This window comes from Cyprinus carpio, chromosome B2, assembly GCF_018340385.1.
Source record: "Cyprinus carpio isolate SPL01 chromosome B2, ASM1834038v1, whole genome shotgun sequence".
In the NCBI taxonomy this organism is placed as follows: Eukaryota; Metazoa; Chordata; class Actinopteri; order Cypriniformes; family Cyprinidae; genus Cyprinus; species Cyprinus carpio.
In genome coordinates this window covers 22,044,249-22,064,058 of record NC_056598.1, presented here as the reverse complement: position 1 = coordinate 22,064,058, position 19,810 = coordinate 22,044,249, and the positions used below count along the sequence as shown (strand labels likewise).

The 19,810-nt window shown below is 40.3% G+C and overlaps 1 protein-coding gene across 2 annotated transcripts; it reads left to right on the top strand.

The window, feature by feature from the left end:
* Positions 1–715: 715 nt before the first annotated feature.
* Positions 716–19,712, top strand: LOC109112286 (chromodomain-helicase-DNA-binding protein 8). 2 transcript variants are annotated; one of them, XM_042718671.1, is made up of 39 exons: positions 716–850; positions 1,496–1,669; positions 2,166–3,226; positions 3,687–3,962; positions 4,057–4,173; positions 4,856–5,337; positions 5,434–5,548; positions 5,747–5,950; positions 6,128–6,196; positions 6,296–6,351; positions 6,561–6,678; positions 6,821–6,904; positions 7,183–7,320; positions 7,484–7,605; positions 8,469–8,712; positions 9,085–9,261; positions 9,380–9,523; positions 9,616–9,714; positions 9,811–9,970; positions 10,187–10,397; positions 10,528–10,723; positions 10,829–10,999; positions 11,133–11,423; positions 11,528–11,748; positions 11,886–12,088; positions 13,316–13,472; positions 13,562–13,651; positions 13,901–14,004; positions 14,187–14,310; positions 14,529–14,604; positions 14,739–15,013; positions 15,092–15,324; positions 15,679–16,329; positions 17,177–17,520; positions 17,609–17,695; positions 17,777–17,878; positions 17,963–18,073; positions 18,438–18,542; positions 18,680–19,712. In XM_042718671.1, exons 3-39 carry the CDS (start codon positions 2,261–2,263, stop codon positions 19,055–19,057), a joined length of 7,701 nt encoding a protein of 2,566 aa, XP_042574605.1. In that variant the 5' UTR covers positions 716–850; positions 1,496–1,669; positions 2,166–2,260; the 3' UTR covers positions 19,058–19,712. The 2 variants fall into 2 exon arrangements, with proteins under 2 accessions (XP_042574605.1, XP_042574604.1); XM_042718670.1 differs by having other exon boundaries at positions 17,174–17,520.
* Positions 19,713–19,810: the final 98 nt, after the last annotated feature.

The following is a 19,810-nucleotide window of genomic DNA, read 5'->3' as shown; positions in this document are numbered from 1 at the left end:
ATAATCCAGTATCCAGTGCAGTATCCAGTATATACATATATATATATATATATATATATATATATATATATATATATATATATATATATATATATATATATATAGTATATATATATGCAATGTTATTATGTACATTTTTGTTTTAATAGCAACAACTAATAATAATGTGAATATTATTTAGAGTGTCTTAACATCATATTTTGTGTGGTGGCATTTAAATTGTTTTTATTTGCAATGTTTTTTGCATAGCAAAATTGATATAGCTCTCTTATAAAACAGCAATAAATCCGTCAACTAATTTCAAAAATACCGTTGTATCCACCTATGACAAATAAATTATATATTATATCATAAAATGCGAACGTCAATGTTTCATTTAGCATCACAAGCTTTATTGGGACATTTTGATAAATTTGTAAAAATTGCGTAAAGCTATTTAAAAATGATTTAGTAAACATAAAGTTATATTTTATTTCCCCTTAAATAGTCATAATAAAGAAGTGAATCCACCTCCGTATAATTATAACAAGCGAGCATCTCGAAACCCGGTGATAACAAGTAGGCCGCATTTAGTGCCACCTCAACCAAACTACCCGTACGACCGATACCCATTAATGTCTCCCGCCCTGTAATTCCGCACACCGGAATGATAGACAACTTCTTCCACCAATGGAAGGTTTGCCTTTTGACAGCCCCTCTTAGGATGGACCAATCAGCGGACAGCAGATGAGATTGGGGGCTGCGCGTTCGACCGAGCGCTGGCAAGAAGTTAGTTCCTGCTCTACGCTGGCCGTTTCCTGTAATCGTACAGTGTTGTGAGACGGAGAAAGCCATGTGTGTCGATGCAAAGGTAAATTTAGCACCCCGAAATTATTGCGGGGAAATTTGGGGCAGTGGATGGCAGCATTATTAGGGCATATTTTAGTAGAAAATACGCCCTGGCCAAGTCGAAACAGCTTTGCGGCCTTGTCCATGTCTGTTCGTAGTCGGGCTATGGTTTTTGTAGCACGTTGCCTTTGGTTTGGTCCGGTTTGTTGATGGGAGAGATTGAAAGAGAGTCCGAACGAGAGACTGTTGGATGTATTATGAATGATGAAGGATCACTGATATAGCTTAAATCGGAAAAACAAAATGATCGGGCACATATTTAGCATTTATAGCACTAGGAATCGCCATTGTGAACATTGATGGGGTTTGTCGAGTGTCTGCTTTAGGACTGTTGTTCCACATTGATAGCAAGTCAAGGAAGGCAGTGTTGATTTCGGTTATCTAAACATAAATTCTATTATTTCCGATGGACTATACAGAATATGATATTACTGGTAATACAAATTTGCGCTCTTTTACTTTTAAAAACAACGTTATGATACTAGCCAAGTGACATACAAGTCAGTCAGACATGATGCCATGTGAAGTGATGGCACTGCCATTCAGTAAGATGCAGCGATTATATGCTATAAATTATTAAATTAATGTGTTTTCTCGTCTTTTCCAGGGCATCAGTACACACATTTATTGATGGATCTCTTAGAGTTCACTCCAACCAGATAAGCAAAAAGTGACTCCAGAGAGTAGGAGAGGATAGAGGGGAGGAAGAGAGAGAGTAAAGAAGGGTGAACCGGTGGACTCTCTCTTTTCCTGTTCCCCACTCCCTAATAATTCAGTTCAGGTAAGTTTATCTGTCAAACTGGAGACTGTAATACACTGGAGTTTACATACTAACTGTGAGAGAAACTGTGAACTTGGTAGTAATGTAGGGTATCTTTAACTTGATGAAGGTACTTTTTAAGAATTTTGTATTTTTTATATATATATATTGTATAACAGTACTGAGATATAGATGTATACAGATACTTATCTAATTAGTGTATATATAATTATGATTTCATTTACTTTATGTGTGTGTGTATTTTGTACTTTGTATGATAATAAATATTTATTTTTCAATTTCATTTACATTTTTTGACATACATTTTTATTTTAAACAACGTCCTTTGATTTTATTTATTTATTAATTTAAGGCCAATTACTTGATAAACTGTTGCTGCATAAATGAAATCCAGTAACTGTCCTTAATAATGTTATTACTTCATTAATGTATGGTAAGAAATACTTGAAGATGGTTACAGTTTCTCTCTCGCTCTCTCTCTTTTTCCCTTCAACAGCATAATTGCAAAATCTCTTCAGACTTGTTGGATGTGTTTGTACCGACACTGGATATCACACATTCTTTTCTTTTTTTCACAAACTCTTTGACAAGATGGCAGACCCCATTATGGACCTCTTTGATGACACACCACTGTTCAATCTGGATTCCCTTCCGGAGGATGCGTTCTCCCAGGGCTCCTCAGACCCAGTTGAGGAGGCACTGAAGCTGGCACTGGGCCATGTGGACCCACCTATGGACCCTACACCGGATCCTGGTGTCCCTGTGCTCAGTGATGTTGTCACAGATCCAGCTCTAATCCCAACATCCCTCGCAGGTCCTGTCTCTGTCCCACTGCAGACCCTTCAAACACAGCAGCCCACCCAGATGTCCCATGAGGTTTCTGTTGCCTCTGCTTCAATTTCCGTTCAGCCCTCTCTCTCAGTTGCCAGTAATAGCAGTGGGGCGGCAACCGTCCTGCTGAGCTCCTCTCTTGGAGTACCTGTGTCCGGGGCTCAAGTCGCCACCCAGCAGCTGCAGACTCAGCAAATCGCCCTTACACAACAGGCAGCAGGGCAGTCGGTCCCAAAAATTGTAATTCTCAAAGGCCCTCAGGGTCAGACTCAAGTGCTACAGGGTGTCACAGGAGCCACTGGCTCTCCAGGGAAAGTCACCCTCACTAGAGTTCTGACAGGGACCCCACTTAGGCCAGGGATGGCAGTTGTTTCTGGGGGAACGGTGTTAAATGCGACATCTCCTGGGCAGGGACAGGTCAAAGTAGGCACTGGAGTTCAAAGGCTGGTTCAGACACCAAATGGCCCGATGAAGCAGGTGTTACTGACCTCTGTGCCCCAGACTCAATCGCAGGTTCAGACGCAGCCGGTCCAGGTGCAGATACCTGCGCAGACGCAGCTGCAGTCACCGTCACAGCCAGCACAGGTACAGGCGCAGGTCCAGGTCCAGCCTCAGACACAGGTGGCATTACAAACACAGGACCAAGCGCCGGCTACTACATCCCCTGGAACATCAGCAGCGGCCGTCCGACCTCAAGCTGTCACACTTTCAGCAGTGCCACAGCAGGTCAGTCTCTGCCAGAAAACCCAAACCAGAAAACAACAGTTTGGGTGCTTGAAATAAAATAACAGTTAACCTGAATAAAATATTTGATTTAAATAAATAAAAATTATATAATTTTACTTTGTATAAATTATTAAATGAATATGTAAGTATTATACATTTTATGTAAACATATTTCAGCTAGACTCCTAGGCAGCATTTCTGAAGTACTAAAATAATGAATACTTAATTAATAATAATTATATTGACTTTAAAAAGACAGAATGATGAGCACACAACAAAATTACTAAAACTTTGACTACAATTAGAATAAAAACTAAGTATAAAAAGTAAAGCATTCAAAATATTAATAAAAACTTAGTATATCATTGATACTGAAATATCACTTGTCTTTACGTTGTTTTTACCAATTTGTAATTATTTTTGCTGTTAGATTCTTAATAGCCCTTTTATCTCTATTCAGGGGGAACCAAAGAGGATCACTCTGGTGCTACAACAGCAGCCCTCGCAAGGTGGAGTGGCCCAGGCTGGGACAGTGACACTAGGGGGAGCTGCAGGGGCGGGGCAGCAGGGCCAGCAGCACAGGCTGGTGTTGGGCTCTCTGCCAGGTAAGTTGGTCCTGCAGGGAGGCCAGCTGGCAGCTCTCGCCCAAGCCAAGGCGGGTCAAACGGGTGCACAGCCGAAAGTGCTCACCATTCAGCTGCAAGTTCAACAGCAGCCCAACCAACAGGGAGCCAAGGTGAGTGAAAGGACAGCTTGTGTGTGTGTGTTGGAAGATATTCTTTTTCTTGTAACTTGGTGGTGATGGGAAGCTTTTTCTCTGTGTGCAACAGTTTCAATTGGTTTCTGGGGCAGCTAATGCTGGTGGCAGCCCTCAGGTGGTGCAGATTTCTCAAGGCCAAGGAGGACAAAGACTAGCAGTGCCTCTTAAACTACTGCTGCAGCCACAGGTAGGACAATCCATACATCTGTTTTATGGCTCTGTGATGTTCATTGGTGTGTGCTGAGCCATAAAGTAAATGAATAAAGCAATGCATTGCATTTGATTTTTTTTTTTTTTGTACCACTTAGAATCTGAAGTATTGTTTTAAAGATGTTTTATAATACGTATACTCTTTTTAATACAATTTGTCTGGTTTAACTCCTTACGATGATTCTGATTTTTAAATGGGTCCATGAATGATTCTTTTAATACCTAAAAGGACAAAATGTTCGGTAAAGGAAAATGCATTTCATTGCCAAATTATGAGAAAATTCGAATTGCTAAATTTAAACAATTGTTGTTAAAGGTATATTTACACAGACTTAAAGGCCAGTTATTTAATTACATATTTGCTGCATCATTTTAATCAAATAACTTTCCTTAATTGTGTAAATTTAAACAAAAATGTATAGTGAAATTGCATTACATTTATAACAGCTACACTTAAATGCTTTGCCATTTGAACAACCAGCAAGTAACTAGACTGGTTTAAGTATCACAGTTAATTGTAAGCTTTATGTAACTCATTAGAGTCAACCAAATGTTATTTGGTTCCAATATTCCAAAAGAACTGGTTCTCTGTTCCCAAATATTGTGTTTACATGGTGACAAAGTACAGTTCTCAAAATAAACTGTCACTTTTTCTGCAGTCAAGCACTGCTTCCAGTGCTGGTGGGGCCATTTCTGTGGTTAAATTTATCAATACCTCAGCTGCCGGCTCTTCATCCAGCACCACCACTACAGTCGCGTCTTCCGGTGTGCGATTGGCGAAGGTCCAGGAGCCCGTGCGAAAAGTGGAGACCCTGTGCAAACAGGAGAAAGCAAATCGCATTGTTGCTGAGGCCATTGCACGGGCCAAAGCCAGGGGTGAAAGGAACATCCCCCGTGTGCTCAACCAGGATGAACTGCCTGCCGGACAGACTTCTGCAGACCTAGAAGGTACCACAGGAGCTGGAGGAGCCAAAAAGAAAGGAGGAGGTGGAGGTAGTGGAAGTGGAGGGAGCAAGAAGAAAAGCCCAAGTGCAGGCGGAGGGAAAGTGGTGGTGGGAGGAGACAAGAAATCCAAGGCGAAGACTCCAGGAGTGGTTTCTGGAGGCGGAGGCAGTAAAAGTAAATCCAAGACTAAGCTCAAGTAAGTTATGATTTCTTATCCTCTTTGGATGAGTTTGACTCATTTATGTATTTGCCTCTGCCTGTTTTGTTCTCACACTTTATTCCCTCTCCATAGCACCATCACTCTAGTGGGTGGTAAGAAAAGAAAAAGAAATGCATCCTCTGACCATTCTGATATAGATCTAAGCCCACCTGTTTCACCCCGCACTCTGGAGGAGGAAATGTCACAGGTATTACGTGCTTACGCATTTACTTGTTCCTGATCTAAAACCAGTCACTCAGTTAGTGATTCATGGCAGCCATTGAAGTGCTGTACATGTTGGCAGGCGTTAGAGCTGCATTATGTGACACAATTTTGAATATAGAGAATCAGAACAATGCCATAAACCTAATTCATTGACTCTTCTGTGATCCTGTTCTCCCAACAGAAGCGACGTTCTAACCGTCAGGTGAAGCGGAAGAAGTACACAGAGGATTTGGACATTAAAATCACTGATGACGAAGATGAAATGGATGCGGATGTTGACGTAACCACAACTCCTGTGTCTAGTGCAGGGCATCTGCAGTCCATGGGAGCAGAACTCCATCAGGAGCTGGATGGGGATGGTCTTCCCAGCATGCAGTTTTTTGTGGTACGTCAGGCATCTTTTCATAGCGGGTTGGACGTTTGTGGTGCTTCCTGCCATTTTCTTTTTTTTTTTTTTTTCTTTTTTTTTCATTACTGGTTTTGTCAGACGTTTTTAGCTGTTTACAGTTGCCACAATGCCACCAGAAATACAGTAATATTGATATGTGTGGACATGTTTCAGGAGAACCCAAGTGAGGAGGACGCTGCTATTGTGGATAAAATATTGTCTATGCGGGTGACCACAAAGGAGGCAAGTATCTGTTCATACTAATTACTATCATTAATTTGTGAAATCATGCACTAGTCTGTTCTGACTTAACCTTCATGGCATTTTCTTGTCCTGATGCAGGTGTCTCCAGGGCAGTATACTAATGTGGAGGAATTTTTTGTCAAATATAAAAACTAGTAAGTCATCACTTGTTTTCCCAGGCCTTTTTTTTTATTTAAATCAGACAAACTTTAATTAAAAAGACTTTATAAAAGTTTTTTATATTTTTGATATTATTTATACTTTTTGTTTTTCACTTGGTGTGGTGCTAAATTATAATCAATTGATCAATCAGTAATTATTATTTTTCTTGAGAATTGAGAATGTTCATTTATGATGTTTCTAGCTCGTACATGCACTGTGAATGGGCCAGTCTTGAGCAGCTGGAAAGAGACAAGAGAATCCATCAGAAGCTGAAGAGATTCAAGACAAAACAGGCACAGATGAGGAACATATTCCAGGAGGTAAGACCCTATAAATTTGAAATTAGGCACACATGCCATGTTTTGTTTGGTAGTGTTTGGAAGTCATATGGCTTTAGCAGATCTCACAAATGTTGTTCTTGAGGATTTGTAAGCATATCTAGAATGCTTCCCTGCACTTTAGGAGGAGGAACCTTTCAATCCAGACTATGTGGAGGTTGATCGTATTTTGGACGAGTCACATAGTGTGGATAAAGACAATGGGGAGGTAAGAATTTTCAAATATGAAATAAGAGTGCATATTCAAACTGATATTGTATGTATTTGTGAGTCTATTAGACTGATTTGTTATAAAGAGGCATTTGTTCTTGTATCAGACTGCACTGGTCTACTGTGCATAGCCAGCATGGACAAAGTGATTTTAGCAAGATGCTTGTTTGTTTGTTTGTTGTAGTATTTATTGGTACCAAGTCTTATTTAATCACATTTAATTCAAACAGCACCCTGTCGAAACACTGGTTCTGATTATTGTTTTTCCTCTTACAGCCAGTAGTGTACTACCTAGTGAAGTGGGGCTCTCTGCCCTATGAAGATGCTACTTGGGAGCTGAAAGAGGATGTTGATGAAGCAAAAGTGGAAGAATTCAGGAAGATTGAAAGCCGCCCGGCACGACTCAAGAGAACTGTAAGATACTGGCACGCTCATCCACTGCATACTGTTTTATCTGCCTCTTCTCTCCTCAGTGCCTAGTCACCAGAGCATTTTTACCCTGTCTGTATTCTTTAGTTTTCATTAAGAAACAGGCGAGACAGTGTTTAATTATTAACAAGACTTGCTCTTTCATCAGCCTCGACCTGCTGCAAGTGCTTGGAAGAAGCTTGATGAGTCCAGAGAGTATAAGAATGGGAACCAGCTCCGAGAGTACCAGCTGGAAGGAGTCAACTGGCTGCTCTTCAACTGGTACAACAGGTAAATACCCTGCTAATATACTAAGATGTGATTAAATTTGAAGCTTTAAAAACATCCACAACTTTCAAAGAAAGTTTAAATTTTTCCTACACATCTCAAAGATTTTTCAACATTGGTGAATGTTAAATGACCCCTTGAATTTTAATTTTTGTGCATTTTAGTCCATGTACTTTAGCTTTGAGGCATCTTGGGGCTTGTGTGCTCTAAGTCGACAAAATAAACAGATGTGCTTTTTTTAAAATTTACATGGTTTCTATTCCAGGAAATTGAACCAAGAATAGTAATGACGCATTCCCTGCTCAGGAGTGCATAAAAATGTGCTCTAGAATGAGATTGTTCCCTCCCCCTCAATTATAAATACTACCTGCCACTGATACAATGCTACAGCAGTGTACAGACAGTAGCTTGGTGATACAAAACCGTAAGTAAATAATTTGAAAGCCTACTATTTGGACACATCAGCAGCCTCATGATGATGATGATCGTGGGCGTCCTTATCAGAAAAGTCACAGTGGGATCTTTGTTTGAATTATGGCCTTACTCAAATAACAAATGCAGGCTAATTTCTTCTTAAAAACCGTATAAATCTACCACAACTGAAGCAGTAAAAGTAATTTCAGCACAGATGGTCTATTAATTGATTTTGTCCATGGTACAATCTAGGGTTGTGACGAATTGCATTCAGACAGTTTCACAGGGTCAATAATAGTTATTTCAGTACTGCGATTGAATGGATTGACAAAACAGTAGGCTACAAGTTTGTATGTTTTGTTTATTGTTTATATGATGTTTTTTTCTGAAGAGAATTGTTGTTCTTTGTCCATTTCTTACACCCTCTCTTCTGTATTCATGACTTCCCACAGGCAAAACTGCATCCTGGCAGATGAAATGGGTCTGGGGAAGACCATTCAGTCCATAGCCCTGCTGTCAGAGATGTTTGATGTAGGGGTCCAGGGGCCGTTCCTCATCATTGCCCCTCTATCCACTATCACAAACTGGGAGAGAGAGTTTTCCACCTGGACAGATATGAATGCTATTGTTTACCACGGCAGTCTGGCCAGTAGACAGATGATCCAGCAGTATGAAATGTACTGCAAAGATGACAAGGTTGGTATAGATGTGTGCATTGTGTTTCTGTCTCATCAGTTTGATTGCTACTAAACAGCAGTGCTGTTATTTTTAACTAAAACTAATTTAAATAAATCAGAAATTAAAGCGTATTTAAATATTAGAAATACTAAAATTACTAAAACTGGAATAAAAAAGCTAATTGAAATATATAAAATTATACAATTACAAAACTTAAAAATAAAACTCACTATATAAAAATAAAAGCTGCTAATAAAAGTTCATTTTAAACATTAATACATACTAGAGTAGTAAAAATAAAAGTAGAAAGTTGTTTATTCTAGTAATATATTTTGATAGCCCTGTTCTGAATTCCTCTCTCTCTTGTCCTCTTGTTTTTGTCTTTTCTAGGGACACTTGATACCAGGGGCCTATAAATTTGATGCTCTAATCACAACCTTTGAGATGATTCTATCAGATTGCCCAGAGCTGAGGGAGATTTCTTGGCGCTGTGTAGTGATTGATGAAGCTCACCGTTTGAAGAACAGAAACTGCAAACTACTTGACAGCCTCAAGATGCTTGACCCTGTAAGTGATTTCTATTTCTATTTTTGCTTTCCTTAAGAGAAACTGAATGTATTAATGTCCTACTTACAATAAAAATAATTGTGATTCCTTTCTTTTTTTTTTTTCTTTTTTTTTTCAGGAGCATAAAGTGTTGTTAACAGGCACTCCACTTCAAAACACGGTAGAGGAGCTGTTCAGTTTGCTGCACTTTCTGGAGCCGGCTCAGTTCCCCTCGGAGATCGAGTTTTTGCGCGAGTTTGGAGATCTTAAAACAGAGGAGCAGGTAGGAAAAATGTGGGAACATTTTGGCACATAACATCATCTCTGTTAAGAGCATCAGGAGTTACCAACACAGTCACTGTTTTTGATTATCAGGTCCAGAAACTGCAGTCAATTCTAAAGCCCATGATGCTACGTAGACTGAAAGAAGATGTAGAAAAGAACCTTGCCCCAAAACAAGAGACTATTATTGAGGTATGAACTAGCATTTCTAGCATCAGGGCTGTTTCTTGATAATTAATTCTCTTTGCTTTTGTAAGTTCTGAGTGCATCATTTTCTGTGGTCCCCAGGTGGAGCTGACCGATGTACAGAAGAAGTATTACCGTGCTATTCTAGAACGTAACTTCAGCTTCCTTAGCATGGGAGCCACGCATAACAGCAATGTACCCAATCTCCTCAACACAATGATGGAACTTCGAAAGTGCTGCAACCACCCTTACCTCATTACAGGTGCTGAATTTATGGCTGTTCCCTGGTAGTGTCTCTTGTTGGTAATTTTAGCCTTGCAAGTTTTGTTTACATGTAGCTGAGCAATAACAGGTTTTGGTCAACTTTGATCCTGTAGCACTCACACACACAAACGTTTGCTTGTTGGTTTCCCATTTTTTTTGTTTTTATTTCTCATCTTTTTGTTGCCCACTTTCCACTTTTTGTCTCTCTGTGCAGGGGCTGAGGAGAAGATAGTGGCCGAGCTGAGAGAGGTGTATAATCCTCTGGCTCCAGACTTTCATCTTCAGGCTCTGGTGCGCTCTGCAGGGAAACTGGTCTTGCTGGATAAGCTGCTTCCTCGCCTTAAGGCTGGCGGGCACAAGGTGCTCATCTTCTCACAGATGGTGCGATGCCTTGACATCCTTGAGGACTACCTCATACACAAGAGGTATAGCTTTAGAAGTGTAAACTGTGAAATGGAAATGTGTGATTTATAAGGCAACTGCAGCCAAAGAATTTTAATTCTGCCATCTGGTTTGTTAGATGGATCTAAAATTAGATGTGTGCTCTCTAATTAGATACCTGTATGAACGCATTGACGGGCGGGTCAGAGGAAACCTGCGACAAGCGGCCATTGATCGCTTTAGTAAACCCGATTCAGACCGGTTTGTCTTCCTGCTTTGTACCCGGGCTGGAGGTTTGGGGATTAATCTTACAGCTGCTGACACTTGTGTCATTTTCGACTCTGACTGGAACCCACAGAATGATCTTCAAGTGAGGATCTCACACTTTTTTTTTTTCTCTCTCTACATAGCGATTTCAATCCATTAAAGATGATACAGGTGTTCTTTTTCATCATTTGTCTTCTCTTCCATGCAGGCTCAGGCACGTTGTCATCGTATTGGTCAATCTAAAGCAGTGAAGGTTTATCGTCTCATTACCAGAAACTCCTATGAGAGGGAGATGTTGGACAAAGCGAGTCTTAAACTGGGACTCGATCGAGCTGTTCTGCAAAGCATGAGTGGAAATAAGGACAGCAGTGTTAACGGGGTAAGAATGAAAGAAATCATATTGCTTTGTTAAAGTGATAGTTTACCCAAAATGAAACCTGTATGTTTTGTTCAACACACAAGTCACTTTGTGATAGATCATCACTCACTGGTATGCTATTAACTTTTCTCAGATCCAGCAGTTCTCAAAGAAGGAGATAGAGGATTTGCTTCGTAAAGGTGCTTATGCAGCCATTATGGATGAAAACGACGAGGGCAGCCGTTTCTGTGAGGAGGACATCGATCAGATACTTCAGAGAAGAGCAACTACCATCACTATAGAGAGTGAAGGCAAAGGATCCACCTTTTCCAAGGCTAGCTTTGTGGCGTCTGAGAACCGCACAGATATTGCTCTGGATGATCCCGAGTTCTGGCAAAAGTGGGCCAAGAAAGCTGACATAGACATGGACACTCTCAACAGGAAGGTACAATATAGCATTTGGAAAATGGTTACTGTATTCTTTATTTTCTGCAAGTCTATCCTTTTATTCATTAATCTCTTGTTTTCTTTCATGCAAACTCTTTGCAGAATACTCTTGTGATTGACACACCGAGAATAAGAAAGCAAACGCGTCAGTATTCCAGCCTGCGTGGAGAGGGTGGGGATCTGTCTGACTTAGACAGTGATGAAGACTACCCACCCCATAATTCCCGACAATCTCGGGCCTCTCGACGCTCAGACCGGCATTCTGGTGGTGGTTATGGGCGCACAGACTGCTTCAGAGTGGAAAAACACCTACTTGTTTATGGGTTTGTGGCATTGTTTCTTCCTGATCGTGTTTTAGTTGTGCTGGTTTTAATGTGCTGCTTCATCTCATGAGTGTGAAACTTACTGTGGAATTATGATTTCATTCTTTTTAAATTTCAACATGACTTTGTCTATACAGGTGGGGCCGTTGGCGGGATATCCTGTCTCATGCTCGCTGTAAGCGGCGTCTCAGTGAACGTGACGTGGAAACCATCTGCCGTGTCATCCTAGTTTTCTGTCTAATACATTACCGTGGAGATGAGAACATCAAGAGCTTCATCTGGGAGCTAATCACCCCTCCAGAGAATGGACGAGAACCACAGGCTCTGCTTAATCACTCTGGTATGGCTTTCTCTCATTATAGAATTATTTTTTTTTAATTAATACAGCTTGATTCTTTCAGCAAGATCCCTCAGGTGGTGACATTTAGATGGATATACACAATGTTTAATGCAAGACATTAATTCATTTAACCTGCAATTACAAATGCATAAATTATATATTAAACAAAAAACGTTAGATACAGATATTTGAAATAATTTAAATAATAAAAAATACTTTGAATGTGAAATTAAAAGCGTCAGCAGGTGGCAGCAAGGCACTGTTAATAAGTGAGTCATTGCAATTAAACCGAATCATTTAAACGGTTGATTCATTCAGGAACGAAACGCCTTCATGTTGCTCAGAGTTCTGTGGCTGTGTTTGGAGTGATTTTTGTTGTCGAAATAAAGCAAAAACAGAAAATATGGTGTCTAAAACATGAGTCTCTTAATAAACTTCTTGTTTTTTGAATAGTTGTAAAAAAGATCAATATCACATTTGTAATCATGGTAATTTTTGGAACAGTATTCTTCGTTACCTTTCGTGTGAAATTGATTAACTAGGCTGTAGGGCTGGGCGATATATCTAACGATATAATCATGCGCATCTAGTCAGTAAATCTGGTTCCGTGATTACCGCTAAATCGCCATCACCTGCTTTCAAATGGAGCGCCATTTAATATACAGAGCCGTAGATCACTGAAAAGCTACGCAATATCGCGTTCGTTATCGCAGATGTATCGCCTTCGATAATGAACGCGATATTGCGTAGCTTTTCAGTGATCTACGGCTCTGTCTATTAAATGCCGCTCCATTTGAAAGCAGGTGATGGCGATTTAGCAGTAATCACTTAAATGTACAGTTACACTTGTAACAAGGACGCTGTAAAATAAAGCGAAAAACCACCACAACAAGGCTGTATGAAGTAGTATAAATAGCCTATATACATTTTCTGCCCCCATGTCTTTAATTTTGTGATCATTCTAAATGTAGAGATAAAGGGCAGTGAAAGAACACACTATACGCATGTGCACTAGTCTAGACTTCACGTAATGAATGCATGCACTCTATAGGTGTGTTTTGAATGATTTTTGCAAAATACTCGATAATGTCAAATCGCACATCGTTAAAACAACAATTACGCTATTATCGCTGACGATATATATATTGCACACCCCTAATGTAGGTTGTGAAAAAGAGCATTAGCTTCATGTTAAACAAGCTTAAAGGTTTAATCTCCTTTCCTTAGGTCTGTCCATCCCTGTCCCTCGTGGCAGGAAAGGGAAACGAGTCAAGGCTCAGAGCTCTTTTGATGTGCAGAAAGTTGAGTGGATCCGAAAGTATAATCCTGACAGTCTTCTGCTTGATGACAGTTACCGAAAACACCTGAAACACCAGTGCAACAAGTATGTTAGACATATCAGGGACACTAATATACTAATATACTGCAAAGAATTAGCTTCAGTGTCTTCAATTCACTGTCTTTTTTTTCCAGAGTGTTGCTGAGAGTGCGTATGCTGTATTACCTGAAACAGGAGGTCATTGGAGAACATGCTGATTCTGTATTGAGAGGAGCTGATGCAAGGTATAGCCATCATCTAATTTCATTGCTTTAGACAAAATTATCATCACTTTTTTGCATCTAAATGCAAAAGTTTGCATCACTGTAGTTTAAAGCATCTGCTAAAGAAGTGTAAATCTTGCTTGTATCACTGATGTCATCTTGAATTATTGAATCTTTTTATGGCTTGGTTTCTTTGAATTGATCAGGTTTTACAATTTAAACTGGAAACTCTTAAATTCCTTCACTTATGCTAGTGCGTTTCTTTTGCAGGGATATTGATATCTGGTTGCCTGAAATGGAGCAGCAGGATGTTCCGTCTGGCTGGTGGGATGCAGAAGCTGACCGATGCTTGCTTGTCGGCGTCTATAAGCATGGTATGTAGAGGCTTTGTTAAGGTCATGTCATTTTCAAGGATGTCCCATTATATAAGAAGAGCTTCCTTAAGTCATTAGGTCTTTTTGCTAGATTCAAGATATGCCCGCAGACTAAAATATATAGTTTTACAGATCATTGATGTTTCTCAATCTGTATCTTGTGTCTCTGTATTTTCTTTCAGGATATGAGATGTACACCACTATGCGTGCTGACCCTTGCTTGTGTTTTGTTGAACGATGTGGCCGTCCAAATGAGCAGGACATTAATGCGGAGCAGCAAGCAGCAGACCCAGAGCTTGGGGAGGGGTCAGTTTCAAACAGACCTGAGCTTTGTTTCTCAAAAGCATTGTAAGCAAAATTGATCACAGAGATCATTGGTGATAATGGTTTCTACAATCTACTTAGGCTTACGATGCTTTTTGGGAACCGCAGCCTTGATCTCTAACACCTGCATTATCTTTTTCTAGCTTTTATGATTGACTGGTATTTTTCATGTAAACTTACATGTTCTTATTGTGTTTTAGAGGGGACTTTGACAAGTACTCAGAAGATCCAGAATTCAAACCTGCGGCAAGACACACCAAGGAGGTATTTGAAGAGGTAAACGTGTTTTAAATCAAGTTTTTTTTTTTTTTTTTTTTTTCGTGTAACCTTTAAAGTGTAATTCGGGCACATTTATCTTGTGGAGTTAAGTGTTTAAATTTAATAGAAAATATGGATAATGTGCTCCTCAGGCTGATTTGGTGAATGCAGATGGTGAGATTTGTGTGGAGGATCACTCTGCCCCTGTGCAGGTTGAGGGGCCATCTTCAGGATCATCAGATTTGTGTTACTGGCCAACAAGCTCGTCGCTCACAGCCAGACTACGCCGTCTTATCACAGCCTACCAACGCAGTTACAGACGAGAGCAACTTAAGATAGAGGCAGCAGAGAAGGGCGACCGTAGACGTAGACGCTGTGAACAAGCCACAAAGCTCAAAGAGATAGCCCGACAAGAACGGCAACAAAGGTATGTTCCTTAAGTAAACCGGAAAAGCTTCCTCTTCAGGCTTGATGTCCAGCGTTCTCATAAGTTTCTCTGTTTCAGGTGGACTCGTAGGGAGGAGTGTGACTTTTACAGGGTGGTATCAACCTTTGGGGTTGTAAGGATAAAGAAAGAAGCTGATGCTCCACAAGGGGACGAGCATCATATGGACTGGAATCGCTTCCGTTCTTTTGCTCGCCTTGATAAGAAAACAGACGAGAGTTTGACGCGTTACTTTAAATGCTTTATGTCCATGTGTCGGAGAGTGTGTCACATTCGGCCAGCACATGGAGAAGGTACATTATACTTTAAAAAAAAAATTATGTACTTTTACTAGAAGTCGATGCGAAACGTGTTTTATGATCTACTCATATATTATGACTTAAGCAAAACTAAATATCGAATAAGAACCTGCTTGGAAATTGGTTTAGATTAATCTTTTAAATCTTTTAAAGATAATTTTCAGTAGCTGAAATATAAATATTAGATAAAATATAAATATCAGAAGAAAACCTTAAACTTGAATAAGAAATGTTGCCTTGGAAGCTAAATGAAATATGTTGTAAGTACTAAAGTTATTAAACTGAAATAAACATATTAAAAAAATAATATAACACATTGTCTACTGTTGTCCCTTCTTCCTCTATTAGAATCTCAAGATTTGTCCCAGTCTCTGGCCCCCATCACAGAAGAACGAGCCACGCGCACAATCTACAGGGTCGGCTTGCTGTGTCGGCTACGTGAGCGCGTTCTTCCTCACCCCTCACTGGAGGAACGCCTCAGTCTGGCACCACTCTCCTCTGACCTTCCCAACTGGTGGAGCATCCCACAGCATGACCACGAGCTGCTCTTAGCTGCCGCTAGACATGGCGTCAGCCGCACTGAACACTCAGTCTTCCCTGACCCACAGTACTCATTCAGTCAGGCCCACCAAGACTACCTCCAGAACCAGCAAGCCCAAGCCGCTTCGCAGATTCACTTGTTAAGTCAGTCACAGGATCCGACCACTATCAAAGAGGAGAGTCTAGATGATGAGTCTCGGCTGCTGGGAGTGGAGGCCCTCTGTCCGTCAGACTCTCCAGCCATGCTCCTCACCCATTCTGAGGGGAAAGTTGGAGTTCAGGCTGGATGGGGCTGGAAGAAGAGCAAAAACAATGGGCCCAGTGAGAGAAAAGGAGGAAGAGAGAGAGGTGAAGGGCCTTCGGACTCCGATTCTGATTCCGACTCGGGCTCATCTTCCTCCTCTCGTCATTCTGGCAGCTCAGATGATAGCGGAGACAGTGATGCCGAGAGAGAACAAGGTGAGGAGGCACTGTTGCATTTAAATTTATTTATGGTAAACTACAGCTTAAAATATTGTTTTGTTTTGTTTTTTTTTTTTAGCTTCATGATGTTCAGTATGCAACACAAAATTCATGTCACAGCTATTTGTTCTTAAATGACTTTTTTTGCCAGTTATACTCAAAATGTTTAGGGTAAAATACAGTAAAAAAAAAAAAAAATATCCTTTTTGTAATTTCTGTTCATTGATACCAAAATAAAACGGTAATAAACAGCAATATTTGTATTTATTTATTCAGGGAAATTAATATTCTATTCAGCAAGGATACATTCAAATGATCAAAAGTTACAAAGACTTTTATAAGTAGCACAATTTCTGTATAAATAATCTTACCAAAATATTTTTCGATTTTGCATTTTTAACTAAAGTATTTGAATGCATTGAAACTGCCACGTAGGGATTGTTTTTTTTGTTTTTTTTGCCGTTTTTGCATTTTTCTGTGACAGGACAATATAGATATGATGGATGAACAAGGCTATCAGCGCCAACCATGTAGGGACTTTAACATTTGAGTGACTCAATTAGCTGAATCCGATTTTTAAATCCATTTTGTTGCATGTTTGAACTAATTCACAGAAATGAACTTACTAACTCACATTGTTTCTGTTACTTGAGTTTAAAGGATTAGTTTACCTAAAAATCTAAATTTTCAAAATTTCAAACCTGTATGACTTTGTCTTCCATAGAACATAAAAATGATAATCATTCTGATCTTCACTGAGCATTGTGTTGTTAATGGTTAACTGAGTTAATTTGGGTTGATTTGAACGTGATTTGTTACTAGAATGATTCTGATCTCTTAGCAGCAGTTCTTAAGATGTGCGATGGCGACGAAGAGAACAGTATCCTCTCACTCACACCATCTCAAGAAGGCGCCCCGCCCGAGTCCCTCACTGACCCTCTGAGAGTTGATTGGCCCAAAGACCGTGTGTTGATAAACCGAATAGACAACCTCTGCTCGCTGGTTCTAACGGGGCACTGGCCGTCAGGTCGACGCTACGTCTCTGACATACTGCTCAATGCTACATCTGAAGAGCATGACCTCGGAGGTGACCTAGGTTACCCCAGAGTGCCACGCAAAAGCAACAGTGCCCTGTCTGCAGAAGCTCTTGAAGGCCAAGAATCAGAGTTCACAGTAAAACTCCTAAAGGTGAGGTGGTGTTCAGACATTTATAAACCTCAGCTGTCTCTTAAATTTCTGCTTTGATTCATTTTTGCATTTGTTTCACTTTGTTTAGGAGGAGGGGCTGAAGTTGACATTTTCTAAGCAGGCTCTCATGCCAAACGGTGAAGGGAGTGCACGCAAAAAGAGAAAGGACCACGAGGTACAGAAATGAAACCTTTCAGTTTACATTGATGCATGATAAGTATTTCCAGATGTATAATGTTTGTTTTCTGACATTCAGCTGGTAGATGCCCAAGGGGTTCTCCATGCTCCCCGCAGAAGGGACCTTCCTAACTGGCTCAAAGAAAACCCAGATTATGAAGTGGAGGGAGACATGTTAGAAGTAAATACAAACCTCAGGTTCAACTCTCTTTTCTGAGTTCTTCTTGGACTGACACAGCTAAAAATGTTTCTCTCTTTGTTGCAGTTACTGGTGAACCGAACCAAAAGGAAGAGGAGGAGGAAGAGGGTCGAGAAAGGAGCAGCACTTACCGGCAGTGAGAGAGTAAAGGTCATAGACATAAGGACAGGCAAGAAGGTGAGGGAATACATTTGACAGTTCTGCCATAATTAACACTTTTTCCCGTTTAGACTACAAAAAGTAACCAGAACAACAGTTTTCAACATTGGTAATGATGCATAATAGAATGATTTCTGGAGGGTCAAGTGACACTGAAGACTGGAGTAATGGCTGCTCAAAATTACCTTTTTTTTTAATCAAATAATGATTTGCTGAGCATGAGAGACTTCTTTAAAATCTTACTGACCAAACTTTTAATGGCTGTGTACGCCCTTTCCATGAAACGACAGTTTACCCTGTTGCACATGGGACAGTTAGTGTTCTTGATCTATTTTGAAGTTGAGTGCAGTTGGTCTTACACTCTGTTTTATACTCCCTTCAGTTTGGTGGAATATACGGGCCTTTACTACAGGACCTGAGAGAGCACCTGGAGGAGAATCCTGACCACGTTGTAGCACCAGAATGGTCTGAGACTGTTCGCAATTCGGTTAGTGTCTCCAATATTAGCTCAGTGTGTTTATGGTTATAATCTTCATCTACCCTGGTTGTGTAGTGTATATTAGGTCAGTCGCAGTCAGTGGTTATTTTTCTGGAATTTAATCTGATCCTTCTCTTCAATCTCAGGGCTTCTTGCCTGAGAGTTTATTCCACAGACTGTTGAGTCCCCATGCTTCAGTCCCCAAAAAGAATCGACATTACCTCTCCACGCCTCCGATCCAGACTGAAGACCCTCTCCTGGGTGGCGGTGAAGGCGAGACGTTAGTTTCTGACGGAGCATATATGATGGACGACGAGGACCTGGAGGACGGCAGTCACCTCACGTCTTCTCACCACTTCCTTACTCCAGCCTACGATGTGAAGATGGAGCCGAGTGCTCTTGATATGGATGGAGGTGACAGTTTGTCACAAGGTGGCTATGATAGCTCAGACAGAGAGGCCATTTTGGATGATGTCATAATGGCGCCGAAGAATTCAGACTCTTCCTCAAGCTCCGAGGATTGACCAAATCTCATGTTAGATGTAGTAAACTGAGATCATGACAGTCTTTTATTTTATTATATTCATTATTTTTATAATTATTATTGATGTTATTACTTTAAAATATGGAGTAACATATTTTTTTTTCTTGGGTTGGATTTGTACTTGACTGTTTTGTTTAGGAAAGATATAGGCGCTTTTTTTTTTTTCTTTTTTTTTTCTTTACACCTCATTCAGCACATTGTGCAAAATCTTAATTCCAGATGGATGAAATATATCAATTTCATGTCTCACGTACCCACAGTAAGCCCCTTTCAAGGAGCTGTGTGTCTCACTCCCTCTGGCTGAACTGTTTAACAGTGTGCTGGAGGATCTGTAGTCATGCACTGAGCTGAGCCATCGTGGTGCCTCGGTCTGGTGAAGAACATGGAGTTTTTGTTGGATGTATATTATTTTTTTGTGCGTGTGTTTGGGGGTTGGGGGGTGGATTGATGGGTAAGATTTGGGGTTTAGGGTTAGTTTACTGAAAAAATGTTAGACAGATGATGGCTGTATTGTACAAAGTAGAGTTGGTCCTATGCCTGCAGTGATGCAAAAAAATTATGCGTTTATTCCCGTTTCAATAACTGACTCCAACTGTCTCTGTGATATAAATATGAATAGCAGTCTACAGTGGAAACTGATGTCTGTTGAATTCTTTTCATCAAGTGTTGGTATTTATTTGAATAATGACTACTCAAGGCCCTTTTTATTGACTTCTTGGAATACATGCTGAGT

Coding starts and splice junctions, on each gene's coding strand:
- LOC109112286 (XM_042718670.1), top strand. CDS start 2,261: ATGGCAGACCCCATTATGGACCTCTTTGATGACACACCACTGTTCAAT. Junction 6,905..7,182: donor TGGATAAAGACAATGGGGAG/GTAAGAATTTTC, acceptor TTCCTCTTACAG/CCAGTAGTGTACTACCTAGT. Junction 9,262..9,379: donor GCCTCAAGATGCTTGACCCT/GTAAGTGATTTC, acceptor TTTTTTTTTCAG/GAGCATAAAGTGTTGTTAAC.